Source organism: Rhinatrema bivittatum, chromosome 3 (assembly GCF_901001135.1).
Source record: "Rhinatrema bivittatum chromosome 3, aRhiBiv1.1, whole genome shotgun sequence".
NCBI lineage: Eukaryota > Metazoa > Chordata > Amphibia > Gymnophiona > Rhinatrematidae > Rhinatrema > Rhinatrema bivittatum.
Window position 1 is genome coordinate 375,156,703 of NC_042617.1, and position 19,733 is coordinate 375,176,435.

The window sequence follows — 19,733 nt, forward strand, 5'->3', positions numbered from 1 at the left end:
TCCACATGCAAACCACATTACCAAAACCCCATATAAACCACTAATCCCCTATTGCTTATTTTAAATAAAACTGTTTTTGTTACCAGGACAAAAAACCCTTACTCAAATGGTCCTCTAATCAGTCACTTGAACATATCCTCTTGCTTTAACATTGTAACTATATTACCGCATCAATGTGGTATAATCATTTTAGAGTAATTGTCTCGCCCAATCACAAAGTCCATCAAATAATAGAGCAATTCGATACTTTGTTACTGTGAGACCTTCAGAGTCCACTGTGATCTCTTTTCCAATGTTGAAAATCACCATCAATACTTCAGCTCCATCCGTATCACCTGTGTCAAAAGGCAATGCAATCTTTCCTTGTGAGGTGTGTATCCACCCTAACTTCAAACAAACATGAACCGTCTTGTTCTTCGACATGTTATTGACGTCTTCAAAGCTGTACCATTCCTTCTGGAATCTCAAAATTGAACAAACGATACTCCAAAGTTATGAAACTATTCGTGACCTTAAATTACAGCAAAAGAACTAACTTTTAAATGATGAAATTGAGCACACTCTTCTCTGCCTGAGTCTCTGAAAGAAGAGAGACCTCTCATTTGGTTAAGATGGAAAAAAAAAAAAAAAAAAAAGCAAATCCATCTTAGAAAGGAACAGAGGAACCATAAGAATATACCTCACCTTTTCCGAAGAACCCAAAACGGGATCTGAACACAATAGCGTCTGCAGCTCTGAAATTCATCTGGCGGAACAGACTGCTACCAGAAACCACCACTAGAGTAAGCAGCTTAAGCAATGCCTCTCAGAGACTCAAGAAATGGCCAACCAAGTATGACAATGGAGAAATTTCTTACCTGATAATTTTAATTTTCCTTAGTGTAGACAGATGCTGGCAGGGGAGCATAACCCATTGGTCCCGAGTCCATCTGGCTACATGCTAGGAAACACTAAACACTGATTCCAGGGAAGTACTGATTATCTTACTGAAGACTGAATATGCTTCACTTCCTAAAGTGAAGGCATTCAGATAAGGCAAGATCTGTACATCAATTGACCTCTAACAAGCAATAGCAGCTACCTGCACCTTAGGGAGGTAAGGACCAATCCTTGTCCAAGCTCCCCTGCACAAATTCCAAGATAACCAGCACCAAAGATCCTCTAGCCAATATCTTCCTAATCAAGCATCAATCTTCAAACAACTTCCACACTCTCACATATGCTAAGGACTTGAAAAACTTTCTTGGACCACAAAAGGGTACTTACAACCTTCAGAGAATATCTCCGATAGATATGCCTGCTCAAGAACCAGGATGAAAAACAAAATATAGAGACGGATCCTAATGAGCCACCAGCCCCAGAATAGTAGGCCCCTGTCCTAAGGCAATAATAGGGGATTCTGTCCAGCATCCTCACTAGATCCACATACTAGGAACGCCATGGCCAACTGGGAATTATCAATATCCCTAGACCCCCAATACCCAGAAATCTTCTGCAAGTCCATCCAAAAGAGGCCACAGAAGGAATTCTGAACTGGCCAGTCTTGAATCAGGGCATCCAAACTAACCTCTTAGCTTCTTTGATTGAAAAATCTTCACATTTATGCGTCTCCGCTAACTGCCAACAAGTTCATCACTGATTCTCCCAATCTGAACACAATTTGGGAAAACTCCTCGGATAGATACTATCCTCCGAGGCCAAACCTGTTGCGACCAAGGAAGTACGCATGTACATTCTCTATTCCTGCTATAAAAGTTTACACTAACCACAGACAAATTCTTCCGCTATATGTGAACACCGGATCCTGCCTCAAGGAATTGCATATGCCACCACCATAGCATTGCTGACAAAATCCTGACTGCCTGACCCTGAAGAACGGAAACAGACTAAAAAGGAATGCTTTCCCTATTACTCTGGTTTTCAACTGAATGCTTCTTCAGGATTCCAACTGCCTTGAGCCACTAAATAGTGAACACCCCAGCCCCAGAGACTGGCATCCAATGTCACCACTGCCCAAACAGAATATTCATGATCTGTCCCATTGTCATGTTCTTATGTACTACTTACCAACGCAAAACCTCTCTGGCTTACCTCAGAGGGAGTCTCATGAAATATTTTGCAGTGGCATTGAGATCACTGACAGCAAGACCTTCTACAAGGGTTTCATATGCATCCTTGCCCAAGGCACCTGAAGATAAACCTATGCGATAGATCTCAAAATCCTCAATAAAACATGCACTTGGTCCTACAATAAAAGAAAGCTGAGCAGGGATCAGTGCTGACCCCCGGCTCAACCCAGGGCCGCCATGTGAGATGGCCCAAAATCCAAAGTTTAAAAAAAAAGAAAAAAAAGCCTCATGTAGCTCCGCTGCAACAGCACTGCTCCCCCCTCCCCCCCAAATTTCAATAAAATACATAGCAGGCTCTCTTAAAAGGTAAGAATCATTGGGGTTCAGTTGCCCCAAAGCCCCTGTCAAATGTAAAATAAAAGCATTAGGGGTTCAGTGCCTCTACCCCACCCCACCACACATTAGTCTAGGTTTCCTCAGTGGGGTCGGAGCACACCCTCGCACTCAGCTCGGTTGGTGCCATTTTTCAAAATGGTGCCGACGTGACCTTGTCCCAGCCATACAAGTGGGGAAAGGTCCGCAAATCAGACCTTGGCCCACAGACCACAAAAATGTGTGCGGCCAAATGGGAAGGTTGAATGGAGGTAAGGGCTAATCCCCTTCAACCCAGAGCCACCACTCAAGTCGGCCCCACTTTGCCAAAGTTTAAAATTTGCCACGTGACGCACAATGGCCCTGGCCCCCTCGAAACTTTCAATATATATATAGCAGGCCTCAGTTTTCCCCCTCTCCCCTTCAAATAAAACTAGTTTATTAAAAAAAAAAGTGTCTCGCCATTATTTGCAGGTAATCACAATTTTTCTTTTTATAGAAACTTACCAGTCATGTCAGTTATATATGCAAAGAAAATGAGTCATAACTATCAAAACCAGAGTTGGTGAAGACTTATATAATTGCTTATTTCATAAACACAAACACAAACCACCTAAGCACCAGGTCATTACATCTGCCAGGTAAGCTGTTTTCTTAGCTGTTGGAAGCTCCAGTCTGTAGTGTTGCGGCCGGTCGCAAACGGCTGCGCCCTCTCTGCTTTACCTCTTTTCTACCTCTCTCCTCTCCCTTGGGAAAGATGGCTGCCTCCGCTGCTGTTTGCCAACCTCTCCGGCGTCCCCGGACCAGCATGGGCGATTGCGTTTGCCATGTTTCCTCCTGAGGCCTCCTAGGGTGCGCGTGCTACCCGCACATTTGAATACGTCATGGCGGGAACCTCGGGGGCAGCCCCACCGCATGACGTCACTACCTCCAGGTACTCAGACTCCGCTCACCAACAGTGCTACGAGTTACAAGGATTACGGTCCAAATAATTCTGACCGCTTCTAAGCTGCCCACTTAGAACACCTCCTACTACCCTCCAGGGTATCTTGCTGATTCCTGGAAGCTCTGGGTACCCGCTCTTCGGGGGTCCTTCTGCTTCTTATCCACCCTCCGGGGTTTGCCTCGGGACACCCGCTTCTCAGAGGTCTTGTCTGTTCTTTCTCCAGGTGCCCTGCCGGATGACCTTAGGTACTCGCTCCTCGAGGGCCTACCTTTCCCTAGGTATCCTGCACCACGGACCTCGGGTCCACCACCTTGCTCGTCTTCTACCAAGGAGTACCTCAGCTCTTCAGACTCTCTCTCTGCTTCATCCTGCCAGATTCTCGGCATACTCCGCTTGCGGACCACTACCTTGCCTACATCAGCCATACTGCTGGGACCGGGTTCTCGGGTTACCCCACTCTGCAGACCACTACCGGACCTACGACTCTCAGCCTGGGTGAGAGCTACACAACACCTGAATATACTGAGTCTGTTCAGAACTCATTGCAGAGGTACTCAGCGTCTACAAGCACCGTCTGCTCCTCGGACAACACCGTTGCTGTATAATAACACTTCTTTCTCCTTTATCCGCTTTCTACAGAGGTCAGCCTATGGGATGACTCCTCCCACCCCAAGGGAGGAGTCATCACTACAATGACCAAGAGTACACAACCTTGCCTCAAACAACATAGAGGTGTCAAGTTTAATCTACACTACTGAAAAAGCTGATCTACTGATTTTGATAAAAGAAAAAAAACACACCACAAAAGTTTTGGAGGAACAAGCAAGGTCATTAGTGCATAAGAGATCAGTACCCAGTAGAGGGGAAAGAGCTCTATGTTAGAACACCAAAGTTGTTTGCAGCCTATTTCAATGGATAGTTACATTAGTTTCAATACTTACACTTTCAGTTCAGCAAGTCTGACCAGAATTTGAGCGTAGCTTTCATTTGCGCTGTGCTTTTCTGCGGGCAGAGCAGCAGCTGCTCGACTGTAGAAATCAATAATTTTATTCAAGTGGCTGCTATCCGTCTGAAGATTGCCCTTTTTTTCAGATTTAAGTAAGAAACTCAACCAATCTTCTGGAGTGTTGCTAGTCATTATAATACTGTTAACATTGCCAGAATGATCTACAAAGAAAAAAAAAAGTCATTGTTTTAAGGTGCAAACACATCTATAGAAAATATAAGCTAGGAAAGAGATCAAGTGAAAATGACTGATCCGAGGGGAAAGAATGAGTGACATACAACTATATAAATCATCTGAAGCAAAAGTCAAAGACTGCAAAAGCAAGTTTGCTTACCGTAAACGGTGTTTCCATAGATAGCAGGATGAATTAGCCATGCTGTCATGGGATCTGTCAATCAGGTCCGGGAGGCGGAGCCTGTCAAAGCAGAGATCAGAGCTTTGCTCTCTGTGGCTGCGCGTGTGTTCCCGCGCAGGAAAGTAACAGAATCTCCTCAGTCTGTGATTAAACCTTAGTGTAGTCGAAGGGAGGAGGGTGGGTCAGCATGGCTAATTCATCCTATCTATGGAAACACCGTTTACAGTAAGCAAACTTGCTTTTCCCCGTCGATAGCAGGGCTGAATTAGCCATGCTGTCATGGGAGTCCCAAGCTCCCGATCATGTTGTTTATGATCTATATGTTTGTACGTGATCTTTGACAGTGTGGCAGTCACCGTGGACAGGAGGATAGAGATTGCAGGATTGCGTGCCCTATCTTCGCATTAGTGGCTGCTTGTTGATCAAGGCAGTAGTGAGATGTGAAGGTATGGAGTGAAGACCATGTAGCTGCCTTACAAATGTCTATGGGCTGCACATTCTTCAGGTGTGCCAATGAGGCTGCTACTGCTCTGACTTGGTGAGCTTTCGGCTCTGAATGTAGTTGTAGTTTCTGTTTATTCTAACAGAATTTGATGCACTGTGCTATCCAGCTGGAGATGGTGCGTTTAGCCACTGGTAGTCCAGGTGCCTTTGGGTCAAAAGAGACAAAAAGAGTTGAGAAACACGGGAGTCCGAGTTTGTCCTTTCTTTGTAGTATGCTAAAGCTCTTTTACAATCTAGTGTGTGCAGTAGTTTTTCCCTATCATTTGCGTGAGGTTTAGGGAAAAAGGTTGGTTATTCCATGGTCTGATTGAGATGGAATTGAGAAACCACTTTTGGTAGGAAGGATGGCTGCGTTCGGAGAACTACCTTCTGGTGATGAAATTGCAAGTATGGAGAATAATGGACCAAGGCCTGCAATTCACTGACTCTTCGTGCTGATGTTACTGCAACCAGGAACACAAACTTCCATGTGAGGTATTTAATATGTGCCGAGTCCATGGGTTCGAACGGGAAAAGCATGAGCTGTTCCAGAACTATGTTGAGGTTCCATGGAACTGGAGGCTTAGAGATCGGAGGACGAAGGTGAGTTAATCCCTTAATGAAACGAGATAGTAAGGGATGACTGGATATAGGAATATTGTTAACTGGTCTATGATATGCCCCTATAGCACTGAGATGAACTCTAATGGATGACGTTGCTAACCAGCTGTATATAGTGTATGAAGATAATCAATGAGCAATTCAGGTGAGCAGTCCAATGGTGGTACACCTTTGGACGTACACCATGTAGAGTAATGTTTCCATTTATAGCTATAATTTTTTCTTGTGGAGAGTTTCCTGGATTCTAACAAGATGAATTGTGCCAAAGTGGAAACTCCTTGTTCTGTTAAAAGAAGCCTTTCAATCTCCACGCTGTCAAGTGGAGAGATGAGTGTAGTGGATGTAGGAGCGTCCCTTGATCTTGGCAGAGAAGATCTTGGCGATTCGGTAATCGAATTGGATCCATGATGGATAGTTGGAGAAGGAAACTATACCATGGTTGCCTCGGCCAGGCCGGGGCGATGAGTATCAGTTGAGCTTTGTCTGCTATGCACTTTTGAATTGTCCTTGTTATGAGTGGTATGGGAGGAAAGGCGTATAGGAGGCCTGTCGTCCATGGAACGAGGAAGGCATCTTGCACGATCCTGAATTGGCTACCAGGAACACCGTTAACAAGGAACACCATTAACAAGGTTAATAAACACAAGAAGGACTGAGCAGCAGCCGAAAGGAGGGCTCTGCCAAAAATTCCAATACTAGATTAAGATTCCAAAAAGGGACCGGCTACTGTAGGGGTGGGCAAAGATGATTCACCCCTTTCAGAAAACAAGCCACATCCAGATGAGTCGACAGGTATGTTCCATTCAGCTTGCCCCTGAAACAAGAGAGAGCCGCTACTTGCGCCTTCAAAGAGTTAAGGGCCAAACCTTTATTCAAGCAGTCCTGCAAAAAATTCCAGAATAAGTGGGATTTTGACCTCCCAAAGTGGACACCACGTTCCTTGCACCAGGCCTCAAATACTCTCCAGACCTGCACATACATTAGGGACGGAGAGAACTTCTGAGCTAGGAGTAAGGTGGCAATTACCGCTGCAGAATATCTTCACTTCATCAGGTGAGCCCTCTCAAGGGCAAGACCGTAAGACAAGATCAAGCTGGATCCTCATGAAGGACCGGTCCCTGCTGTAGCAGGTCTCTTTGCAGTGGGAGGCACGCGGGGGGGGGGGGGGGGGGGGGGGGGGGGTTTCTCCACCAGGAGTCTCTGCATGTCCACATACCACTGACACTTGGGCCAATCTGGAGCTACTAGTACCCTGTGGTGCTTGATTCTGCGAATGATCCTGCCCAGCAGGGGCTACGGAATGAAGGCATATAGTAACCACTTCCGGTCAGGTCTGAACGAGAGAGTCGAGCCCCAGGGACCACGGATCTCTTCTGCGACTGAAGAATCTGAGAATCTTCACATTGTGAGATGCGATCAGCAGGTCAATGGACGGGAGGCCCTAGCGATCTACTATCAGTTGAAAGGCTTTGGCAGACAATATCCACTCTCCTGGATCCAGACTCTCCCTGTTTAGAAAGTCTGCTCTGATGTTGTCTTTCCCTGCGATGTGTGAGGCTGAGAGTCTGTAGATGTATTTCCACCCTTTCCATAAGAAGGTCTATCTCCTGATACACCTGCAGCCATCAGGGTTCCCAATAGCGATACCCTTGGTCAGGCGGGGCATGCCTTGAGGTCTTCCAACAGGAAAGGGAGAGGGGGCCGGCTGGGGATCCATCCGGACAGGGGCAAGCGAGGAAATAGATTGCGCCTGTACAAAGCCCTGTACACCCTGGAAAAAAATTCCACCCAATAAAAGGCCACCAGATCCATGCCTAGCCCAGGGGGAACTGGGATGGGCCCAGCCAAGTTTCCCTCTCTCATAGAAGGGACCAGATCCAGGGAACCAGATCCAGAGTATGTCCAGTTAAAGCTGCCGATCCATTATCTGAATGGGATGAGCCGGGCTCAAAAGTCCAGGGAGGTCAAATCCACTTGGGCTTCCTCACAGTGCTGTCAAGTTGGAATTCAGGATAGGCCAAGACGCCCTAATACAACAAGAAGCAGAGGGAGCAAGGCACTTATGTTTCTTGACTGCCGGCACCACTGTGTGTTAGATTGGCTCACACTAAAAAATGTATGCGCACAAATTATGCCTAGGTGGGCAAGTGAGGCACACACACAGCCCGTGCGTGTATCCTGCACGTAAGTATGTGTCCAATGTTGAGGACATGGCGCGTACACAGTGATAACAATGCACATACCGACATCCTATGGTGGGCAATACGAGACGCACAAAGTCACACACAAGATGGCGCTGCCGTGGCCTAACATGCGGTGTGCCAACCAAGCTTAAAGAAGGGCCTAGCCCACTGGGGGGGGGGGGGGGGAAATGACAACACACTCAACAGATTCATAAGCCCACTTCCCTATGCCCCAATGGGATCAGGAACGATGTCTGTATGGCACGCTGAGCAAGGAGACCAGAGGAAGTCTCACCAAAACCCCTCTCCTCTGAAGGTAAATTTGTTTTCTTCCTTTAAAAAAAAAAAAAAACAACCCACTTATCTGGGCTCAGCACTTACTGACTGAGTACAGAAACAGTCTCTGGCTGCGGGAGGAAGAGGGCTTTGGACGTCACCGCAGTGCTCGGCTTTCTGCACTCGCTGCCTTTCAGCTGCTTGAGCAGCAAAGTCCATGCTGGGAACCAGCTACCGGAGCAAGGCACACCTCTAAGGGATCTCAGAAACCACCTCAAGAATTCTCAACTGGAGGAGGGACCTTTAGGTATCACTGCAGCAGAGCAAGGCTCAAACTTTTCTCCAATTTAAAGTTAAATTTCTTCTTCCAAAAGGTACAGGGATCCCCATAGGGAAAGCATGTTTACATCTGCTGGAGACAGAGAAATACTGAAGGGCTGAGGTCACTGCAGGGTGTATCTAGGGTGACGTCAGCTTTGAAAACTGACTCCATCTCCATCTGCTGGCAGGGGAGCACAACCCATTGGTCTTGAGTCCATCTGGCTACACACTAGAAAAACTGGAGTTTCTCCGCGGACATTGCCTCAGAATCGCCTTAGACTGTTGCAAAGCTAGTAGAAATAGGTAAGTCTGCTTATCCAGGGAGGAGACCAAGCATCTCATGGCTAATCAATCGGTTCCAAATTGGGTGTTCCACAAGGCTCTGCCCTTTCACCAACCCTCTTTAACATTTATCTACTTCCTCTCTGCCTCCTCCTCACTAAGATGAAAATCAAGCATTACATATACGCGGATGATATCCAAATTATCATCCCCATCAAGGAGTCTTTACAAAAAACCATCACCTTTTGGGACAGTTGCTTTCAGGAAATCAGCTCTCTCCTATTCAAGATTAACCTAGTCATCAACAAAGACAAGACGGAATTCCTAATCATCTCTCATGATGCAAATCTCTTTATTAGTGAAACAACCTCTCTCCCAAATGCTCAACCTCAGATTGATAACCACTCTCTTCCTACCTTCCCTTCAACAATACCTGATTATTTCAAAAATTCTTCGTACGTAAGAGATTTAGGCACCCTCTTAGACAACCAGTTCAACTTTAAAAGATTTGTTAATACAACTAAAGAATGCTTTTTCAAATTACAAGTCCTTAAAAAACTTAAACCCCTTCTACACTTTTATGATTTCCGTTTGGTTCTTCAATCAATCTTACTCACTAAAATCGATTACTGTAACTCTTTGTTGCTCGGACTCCCTGCTGTTACTATAAAGCCACTACAGATGTTACAGAACTCAGCTGCCAGGATTTTGACAAATACAAAAAAGAGGGATCACATCACTCCAATCCTGTACCACCTCCACTGGCTCCCCATTAAATATAGAATTATATACAAAGTACTAACCATCATACACAAAAACTTACATAATCTTGCCCCACTCGATCTCACTTTCCAGATTCGCCCTAAATACTCCACCAGACCTTTGAGAAGAGCTTACCTTAATACCCTCTTCGTCCCTCAAGCTAAAACATCTCTAAGAAAAAGGGCCTTTTCTACCGCTGGTCCCTCTAACTGGAACACTCTCCCTCCTGACCTCCGACAGGAGATTTGCCCTATCTCCTTTAAGAAAAAACTTAAAACTTGGTTATTCAAGCTTGCCTTTCCAGAACCATCTTGTTAGCTTAAAGCCTTCTCTACATATCTTACTACACTTCTCTGTTTATTTCTCTCCCTTATATGTTTTGATCTGTTATTAATCTTAGTCTTTTTCATTTATTCTGGTTCCCTCTGAAGAGACCCTTTAGTCACTCTTTCGACTTTCCCTTTTATTTTATTTTTTGATTTATTTTTATTTTATTTATTTTATGTTATTATTATTTCATTATATCTCATTCCATTTATGTCTTCTGCTTTTCCCCACTCCTTTTTTTTTTTTTTTATACTTACCTGCTCCCTAACTAAGCCTAGTACAAGAACAACAAATTTTGAATTATACATTTACTGGACTTTTATCACTTATGACCTTCTCATTGACTATTACTTAAAGTTGCTTAATTGTTCATTGTTCCATGTAAGGCCGTCTGGCAAGTTTTTGTTATTTGTAAACCGGTTTGATTTGCATCTAATGTAGGAAGATCGGTATAAAAAAAACAAAAAATAAATAAATAATTGATCCTGCTATCTATGGAAAACACCATTCATGGTAAGCAAACTTGCTTTTTATCCCCACCATCGATAAGCAGGGCTGAATTAGCTATGATATGTGAGGAGTCCCAAACTGAGGGTTACAGCTTAGTGTTTAAGAAATAGCAACCCAGACTCCACCTTGGAGAGCAGACTATATGAAAACTATGTGGTACAAGACTGCTTATCCCACTGTGATGTCTGTGACTGCTAAGGCATCTACCGTGTTTCCCCGATAGTAAGACACCCCTGATAGTAAGACGTAGTGGGAATTTTAGGGGGGTTGGCTAATGTAACACATCCCCCGAAAGTAAGACGTAGTAAAGTAAAAGGTAGCCACGGCATAGCGCGGAGGAGGACGGTGGCGCCGGCTTCATTGAATTGTGTAGCAGAGCAGGAGGTCACATGGGCACAGCCAATGAGAGCTGTCAGAGACATAGCGTCATGTGTCTCCGGCAGCTCTCATTGGATGTGCCCCGCGTGATCTCCCGCACTGATATCGCGCTGTCTGCGAAGACACAGGATAGAGAGGTACGGTAGCTGTTGCAGCGGTGAGATATCGCCATACAGTACTTGTTCTGTGTCCTGTGTGCATAGCAGGGGGTAATATTGCCCCCTGTTGTTCACATAACACCTATAGTATATTGCCTATGTCCCCTGTTCGCATAACACATATACTATCCCTGTTTGGGATACTGTATGAGGCTGTAACCCTATGGGAGACTGTGATATGGAACCATAAGCAGTGCTTTTACCGTACGCTATATTTTTGCCCCTAGACATGAGCGCTTCCGGTTCCAGTGGTAAAAGGAAGAGCTACACCGTTAAAACCAAATTCGACTTTTTTTCCAATATAAGACATACCCTGAAAGTAAGACATAGTGGGACTTTTGGGGGTAAAAAGAAAGTAAGACGCTGTCTTATTTTCGGGGAAACACGGTAGGTAGTAGTGAGATGTGAAGGTGTGCACCAATGTCCAAGTTGTTACTTTACAAATGCCTTCTATGGCTACTTCTTTTGAGATGTGATACGAACCATGCTGTTGCTCACATGTAGTGAGCTCTAACTGGATTAGAGAGTTTAAGTCCAGTTACCGCCACCAGAAAGAGGACCTTCTAGGTTACATATTTTAGAGTTGCAGTTTCCATAGGTTCAAAAGGAGCTTTCAAAAGTGAAGTGGGAATTATGTGATGTCCAAGGGAACCAGCAGTTTTTTCACCAGTGGGTGTAGATATAGAAGTCCCTTCATGAACCAAAGAGTGCTTGGAAATTGGAGTTCCATTTTCTGCAGAATAATAAAGTGTACTCATACTGATGTAATCACTAATCCTGTATGTACCCAGATCAGTCCAGACTCCTGGATTTTGCCTCCCTTCCAGCAGATGGAGACAGAGAAAGTTTTGTAGGCACTGCCTTATACCATGGTGGGCTACATGCTACTCCTTAGTATTTCTCTGTCTCCAGCAGTTGGAGGTGGTGCAAAACCTGCAGTTCTGTACCCAATTAAAAAAAAAAAGAAAACACACAATAGGACAATTCTTCCACAGCCTATCTTCCTAGAGGGTTGTGAGGTCCTGGTGGGACCATCTCCCCTGGTTGTAGGTAAAGAACTAGCAGGGTTTGGGGACCCCAAATTTGCTCCTCTGAACTCCAGGGGACCAGCTCCCTCCTATTCAGCCTGCAGCCTCTTTTTCTATCTATTAGGCTATGTCAGACAAAGCTTTATAAAAAGGAAACAAACATAAGGCCATAAGAACATGCCATTCAGGGTCCATCAAGCCCAGCAACCTGTTTCCAACAGTGGCCAATCCAGGCCATAAGAACCTGGCAATTACCCAAAAACTAAGTCTATTCCATGTTACCATTGCTAATGGCAGTGGCTATTCTCTAAGTGAACTTAATAGCAGGTAATGGACTTCTCCTCCAAGAACTTATCCAATCCTTTTTTAAACACAGCTATACTAACTGCACTAACCACATCCTCTGGCAACAAATTCCAGAGTTTAATTGTGCGTTGAGTAAAAAAGAACTTTCTCCGATTAGTTTTAAATGTTCCCCATGCTAACTTCATGGAGTGCATATCTGGCTCCCTTTAACTCACTACGGGGGAGCACGCAAATGGTGGCGAGTTAATTGTTCTTTGGGGTTTTTATACTTTCTCTCTCCCCCCCCCCCCATTCCTTTCGGCGCTTTCGATGAGGCTCGCTGCAGAAGATTCATGCCTCGTGGGGGCCGGTTCTGGAGAGTGGCTCCCGAGCAGCGTGTTGGTGGGCCTTTGCTCCCATTACCTCCCTGGTGGGGAAGGGCCATCCAACGGAGCGATGGAGGAACCAGATAAGCAGCACATTATCAGGCAGACACCGGCTGCGAGGAAGCCTCAGGCCAACCCGTTCCATTTTGAGTGCTTTTCGCGTGGCTGAGCAGAGATTGGTAGGTCTCCCTCCGGAGCTATCTCCCGCCAAATTAAGCCCTGATTAGGCCCGGGGGAGCACTCTGAGTATGATCCTGACTCACTAGCAGGGGATCCAGGACGCCTCTCTGGATTTTCTCTGGAGTTTGTGCTGTTGATGCACCAGGTCTTCTTGACCAGCAGTGCCTGAAGAGGAGTCTCAAAGAACAGAAGGCTTGAAGGCCCACCCAAGAAAATATCCCGGACGCCAGAAGCGTCAGCTACTACCTGAGTCCACAAAGTTGAAACTCCGGTAGTGTGGGTGGGAGGTGGCTGATGCAGGGGATGAAAACGGCCAGGCAGCTTCCATGCCAGGTGATGATCCTAAAATGCTTTGCGTTTCAACGAGTTGGCCCCTCTGATCCCGCACATCCTAGCAGAGTTGGGCATTGCCCCCACGCTAGTGAAGCCGAGCCTGGACACAGTGGATCATGTCATAGTGGGCGGGGGTCCAGCCACGACCTTCCCTTTTCACAAGATAATGAAGCAGTTGATGGTCCGAGAGTGGGGTACTCCTGAGACAGGTCTCAAAGTCAGCAGGGCGATGGACAAGCTGTATCTGTTGCTGGAAGACACTCTAGAACTTTTGAAGGATCCTAAGGTGGACGCGGTTTTGGCGGTCATAAAGAAAACTACCACACCGTTTGCCTGAGCGGCAGCTCTGAAGGATCTTCAAGATCATAAACTGGAAGTGCACCTCAAAAAGCTATTTGAGGCTTCGGCTCTCGGCATATGGGCAGCAGTTATGTTACGGGCAAGCCTACACTGAGCGAAACAGTTACAAAGTGCCAAGGAGCTCTCACCCCAGGCAGAAAGATTAGAGGCTACGGTGGCTTATAGGACTGATGCCTTGATGACCTTCTTCATACTTTGTCCAGGACAATGGTGTCTGCAGTCTCAGCTAAGAGGCTCTTGTGGCTCCGTAACTGGGCAGCGGATATTTCATTGGAGGCCCAACTCAGGGCACTCCCCTTTAAGGGAAAGCTCCTTTTTGGAGAGGACTTCGAACAGCTGATAAAGCAGCTGGGGAATAAAGTGCAAAAGCTACCAGAAGACAAGCCGAAAAGTCAGAAAGGCTTCCCGACTCGCTCTCATTTTCGTGACAAAAGTCACTTCTGTCAGAGCAGAGCTCCGGGTGTGGGTCATAGGCAGGCCTCAGGAAGGTCTCATCCTTGGCCCCAATCCTAATGAGTCCAGACGCCCACCCACTGTGGAGGTTAAACTGTTTGGGCAAGGGGGTAGGTTTGGATAGTCTGCTCGATCGGTAATTATTTCTGTATGACATCTCTGATATTTGGCATAGGTTCTGCAAATTACTTTTTGAAATTTAATCAGTTTCTTTTTCCTGTTCCTCTGCTCGTTCGTGGGAGGGATGAGTTTAGAGTTAAGAACATGCCATACTGGGTCAGACCAAGGGTCCATCAAGCCACTCCAGGCCATAAGAACCTGGCAAGTACCCAAAAACTAAGTCTATCCCATGTTACTGTTGCTAGTAATAGCAGTGGCTATTTTCTAAGTCAACTTAATTAATAGCAGGTAATGGACTTCTCCTCCAAGAACTTATCCAATCCTTTTTTAAACCCAGCTACACTAACTGCACTAACCACATCCCCTGGCAACAAATTCCAGAGTTTAATTGTGCGCTGAGTGAAAAAGAACTTTCTCCAATGAGTTTTAAATGTGCCACGAGCTAACTTCACAGAGTGCCCTTAGTCCTATTATCCGAAAGAGTAAATAACCGATTCACATCTACCCATTCTAGACCTCTCATGATTTTAAACACCTCTATTATATCCCCCTCAGCCGTCTTCTCCAAGCTGAAAATTCCTAACCTCTTTAGTCTTCCCTCATAGGGGAGCTGTTCCATCCCATTTGTCATTTTGGTCGCCCTTCTCTGTATCATCTCCATTGCAACTATATCTTTTTTGAGATACGGCGACCAGAATTGTACACAGTATTCAAGGTGCAGTCTCACCATGGAGAGATACAGAGGCATTATAACATTTTTCGTTGTATTCACAATACCCTTTCTAATATTTCCCAACATTGTTTGCTTTCTTGACTGCCGGAGTGCACTGAACAGACGATTTCAATGTGTTATCCACTATGACGCCTAGATCTCTTTCTTGCGCGATAGCTCCTAATATGGAACCTAACTGCGTAACTATAGCATGGGCTATTTTTCCCTATATGCATCATTTTGCACTTATCCACATTAAATTTCATCTGCTATTTGGATGCCCATTTTTCCAGTCTCCCTACAATTTATCACAATCTGCTTGTGATTTAACTACTCTGAATAATTTTATATCATCTGCAAATTTGATTACCTCACTCGTCGTATTCCTTTCCAGATTATTTATAAATATATTGAAAAGCACAGGTCCCAATACAAATCCCTGAGGTACTCCACTGCCCACTCCACTGAGAAAATTGTCCATTTAATTTTATTCTGTTTCCTGTCTTTTAGCCAGTTTGTAATCCACGAAAGGACATCACCACTTATCCCATGACATTTTACTTTTCCTAGAAGCTTCTCATGAGGAACTTTGTCAAATGCCTTCTGAAAATCCAAATACACTACATCTACCGGTTCATCTTTATTAACCCCTTCAAAAAAGTGAAGATTTGTGAGGCAAGATTTGCCTGGGTAATGCCATGCCTTTCTATATGTTCTGTGATTTTGATATTTAGAACACTTTCCACTATTTTTCATAGCACTGAAGTCAGGCTCACTGATCTGTAGTTTCCCGGATCACCCCTGGAGCCCTTTTTAAATTTTGGGGTTACATTAGCCACCCTCCAGTCTTCAGGTACAATGGATGATTTTAATGATAGGTTACAAATTTTTACTAATAGATATGAAATTTCATTTTTGAGTTCCTTAAGAATCCTGGGGTGTATACCATCCGGTCCAGGTGATTTACTACTCTTCAGTTTGTCAATCAGGCTTGCCACATCTTCTAGGTTAACCGTGATTTGATTCAGTCTATCAGAATTATTACCCATGAAAACCTTCTCTGGAAGGTACGGGTACCTCCCCAACATCCTCTTCAGTAAACACCGAAGCAAAGAAATCGTTTAATCTTTCCGCAATGGCCTTATCTTCTTTAAGTGCCCCTTTAACCCCTCCATCATCTAACAGTCCAACTGACTCCCTCACAGGCTTTCTGCTTTGGATATATTTTTAAATGTTTTTATTGTGAGTTTTTGCCTCTATGGCCAACTTCTTTTCAAATTCTCTCTTAGCCTGTCTTATCAATGTCTTACATTTAACTTGCCAAAGCTTATGCTTTATCCTGTTTTCTTCTGTTGGATCCTTCTTCCAATTTTTGAATGAAGATCTTATGGCTAAAATAGCCTCTTTCACATCACTTTTTAACCATGCCGGTAATCGTTTTGCCTTCCTTCCACTCTTCTTAATGGGTGGAACATTGTTTACTTACTAACGGGCCAATATAGTACAGTGCGCTCCGATGGAGTGTCCTGTTAACCTGTCATTGGACGCGCGTTTTCCGCCCACAAACGCGCATCCAACCCATCGAACCGCACATTTTACTTTCAGAAATTAGCGCCTTTGGGTAGGTGCTAATTTCTCCAGGCACCGGGAAAGTGCACAGAAAAGCGATATTAAGTCGGAGGTCCCAAAGGATAAAAAAAAGTAAAAATAAAAAAATCTGAAGTCGGCCGGCAGCTGTCGGGTCGAAAACCGGACGCTCAATTTTGCCGGCGTCTGGTTTCCGAGCTCATGGCTGTCAGCGGGCTCAAGAACAGACGCCTGCAAAATTGAGCGTCTGCTGTCAAACCCGCTGACAGCAGTCACTCATTTTGCCCGTTTCTACTACCAGGCCTCATTTAAATACTGTATCACGCGCACAGGCGAGTGGCCGTTCGCCCGCTCTCCCGCGGACTTTACTGAATCGGCCCGTAAGTTTCTCTGCTTGGGTAATGATAAATACTGAGGAGTAGCAGGTAGCACACCAGTTTATAAGGCGGCGCTTACAAAACTTTCTCTGTTGCCATCTGCTGGAAGAGAGGCAAAACCCAGGGGTCTGGACTGATCTATGGTACTACAGGAACGAAAATTAGCAGGTAATGGCAGTTATGACCCTAACAGTGGTATGAGTGACAGGCCTGCAAGAAGGCAATAAGGTAATTTTTAAAGAGTGACCATAATTAAATCCCAAACATTAATGAACATCGGGAGGCCAGCTGTTTTAGAAAATAGCTTAATTGCGTTAATTATGTGGATCATTATAAAACTTAGCAATAAGCTACCAAAAGGGGATTCGGGTGTTGGTCTTGTAAGACAATATTCCTGGGGGAATTCTGTGCACCAAAACTTAAAATTCTGCAAAATTCTGCATACTTTATATTGGTCAAAACAACAATATACATAACAGTCTAACAGGCCGATATAGAAAACCGCGGCCTGGCACGCACACAGGCCAGTGTCCTGTGCATGCAATCCAGTAAATAAAAATGTGCGAATTAGGGCCCGCAGTAAAAGGAGGCGCTAGAGACACTAGCGTGTCCCTGGTGCTTCCTTTTTGACAGGAGCGGCGGCTATCAGCGGGTTTGACAGTCGACGCTCAATTTTGCCAGCGTCTGTTCTCGGACTCGCTGACAGCCATGGGTTCGGAAACCAGACGCCGGCAAAACTGAGCGTCGTCTTCCAACCCACGGGCCGCCAGTTTTTACTGCTTTTCTGTATACTTTCCCGGTACAGAGAGAAATTAACGCCTACCTTAGGGTAGGCGCTAATTTCTGAAAGTAAAATGTGCGGCTTGGCTGCACATTTTACTTAGTGAATCGCGCGGGAATAACTAATAGGGCCATCAACATGCATTTGCATGTTGCGGGCGCTATTAGTTTCGGGGGGGGTGGACGTGCATTTTCGATGCGCTTTAAGGGGTAAAGCTAGCGCGTCCAACCGCAGGCCTGTCAGTAATTAATTTAAAATGCAATACAGAAAAAGTTACTTAAAGGCTTAGAATTTTAAATATTTTGAGCAGAAATTCCTGGTGTCCTTTCAACTCTGCTCTCTCAGGCCCCAACTCCTCCACCTCTCTACTCCTAGAGTTTGACCCTTCTTTCAGTACTGCCCCTGTCTCTGTCTCCCACACACATCTCTTCATACAGGGTCCCTCTCCCTCTTGCAGACACACCCACCCCCCTTCACAAAGGCTCCCTCACCTACACCAGCTCCCAATCTCTCACACACATACACACTCCTTCACAATCTCCTCACATTGGCTCCCTTTCTCTGGCAGTCACACATGCTCTCTCTCACTCCCATCCCTGGGCTCGCAGTCTTACATACACCTTTACACACACTCACGAGAACCTGCACCTCAGCCGCGAGCCGGACAGGTTCCGCTCGCGGAATGCCGGGGCCTCCTCTATGTTCGCCAAATTCCCCCAGTACTAACTCAGAGGAAGATAATAAAGCCTGAAATGACCTGCCTGTACATGTGGAAGAGTACTGTAGCAGATTTTGGTAACACTTGGAATAGATATGGAAACATTTCACGTAAAAAGACAGGAAGGGCTGGGGAACAACGATGGCTGGTTTTGGATTTAGTATGAAAAAGTTTATAGAATGTATAGTTTTTAGTTGTTTGCCACTTTGAAGTGAATAATCAAATTAAAAAGGTAGCGGAGTCGCAACCGGGCAGATTGCTTGGGACAATTTAATCTTCTACCATCATTTACGATGTCACTAGCGAGCTGTACCTGCAGGGTCAGCAGAGTGTTTAGGACACAGTTCGTCTGTTACATTGTCTTCCGTTTGATATTTAGTTTTCAAACTTCGGACCCTGTCCATGATGGCAGCTATCTTCTGCTGCCTTTCACTCAAATCTTCTTCATCCATTTCTACAAAACAAAGAATATAAAGCGAGATGCTTAAAGCAGTTACAGGATTAGCAGAAGGTCGAAGTTTTGTTTCCGAGGTGCGCGCTACAGGGGGTGGAGCTTACGCTTCGGCGTCACAAGGCACGAGCAAGGGATGGGAGGGGGGAAACGCTACGCCGTATAATACAGGGAACTCGGTGGATAGGGGGCAAAAGTGGCCGAACCACACAACGGGGGGAAGAAGCGGGGCCACACAGTATAGAGGACCGGTAGAACAAGAAGAGACTGCAGCGCTCCACCAAACCGTAATCGCTTCACGTGCCGCGATTCGCACGCACACACAACTGCTCAACCCGGCCCTCGTCCCTTGTACGCGCCAAGAACAGCCCCAGGATGCGCTGCCGGTCGCTCCTTCTCATACGCACTCTTCCTCCGTTCTGGATACTCCGCGCCGCCTTGCCTTTCCCTCGGTCCTGGTTACTTCACGCGCCACTCGTTCACTCTTACAGCATAAAGTTTGAATTTCAATTTTCGCCACCTCCGTCGTGCTCGTCCTCTGATTGGTGGGTTCGGAGATCATGGGAACAAACAGGAAGTTGTCGGCGGAGATTCCCGCGCAGCCGCAGACAGAAGTAGCCCTGGGAATTCGCGGAGAAAGGGGAGGGGGGGGGATGGAAGTGGTTGAAGGGAGCTGGCAAGAGGTAGTACAGGGTAATGTCGGGATAATTAAATGAATGGATAAAATTTACATGCTGTATTTTCTTTCTTAGATATTTCAAGTATTGGATTGCATGTATTAGTGTCTTAAAATAGTATCATTTATGGCTATATCCATGGTTTCTCTCGACACCGAAGTCTGCAACCTATCAGAATAAGAAGAGCCTTTCTTTTTTTTTACTTTGTCCAAAATATTTTGAGAGCGGCAACCCAG

General features: G+C 45.5%; 1 protein-coding gene across 3 annotated transcripts in view; it reads right to left on the reverse strand.

The window, feature by feature from the left end:
* TTK (TTK protein kinase) overlaps positions 1-19,423 on the reverse strand; it is a 209,978-nt gene extending 190,555 nt beyond the window's left edge. For 2 of the 3 annotated variants that reach the window (XM_029595556.1, XM_029595554.1), the window contains exons 1-3: positions 19,228-19,423; positions 18,683-18,823; positions 4,329-4,554 (exon numbers count right to left, since the gene is read on the reverse strand). In XM_029595556.1, coding sequence (XP_029451416.1) covers positions 4,329-4,554; positions 18,683-18,821 — 365 coding nt within the window. In that variant the 5' untranslated portion in view covers positions 18,822-18,823; positions 19,228-19,423. The other variant, XM_029595555.1, reaches the window with a different exon arrangement.
* Between the last annotated feature and the right edge of the window lie 310 nt (positions 19,424-19,733).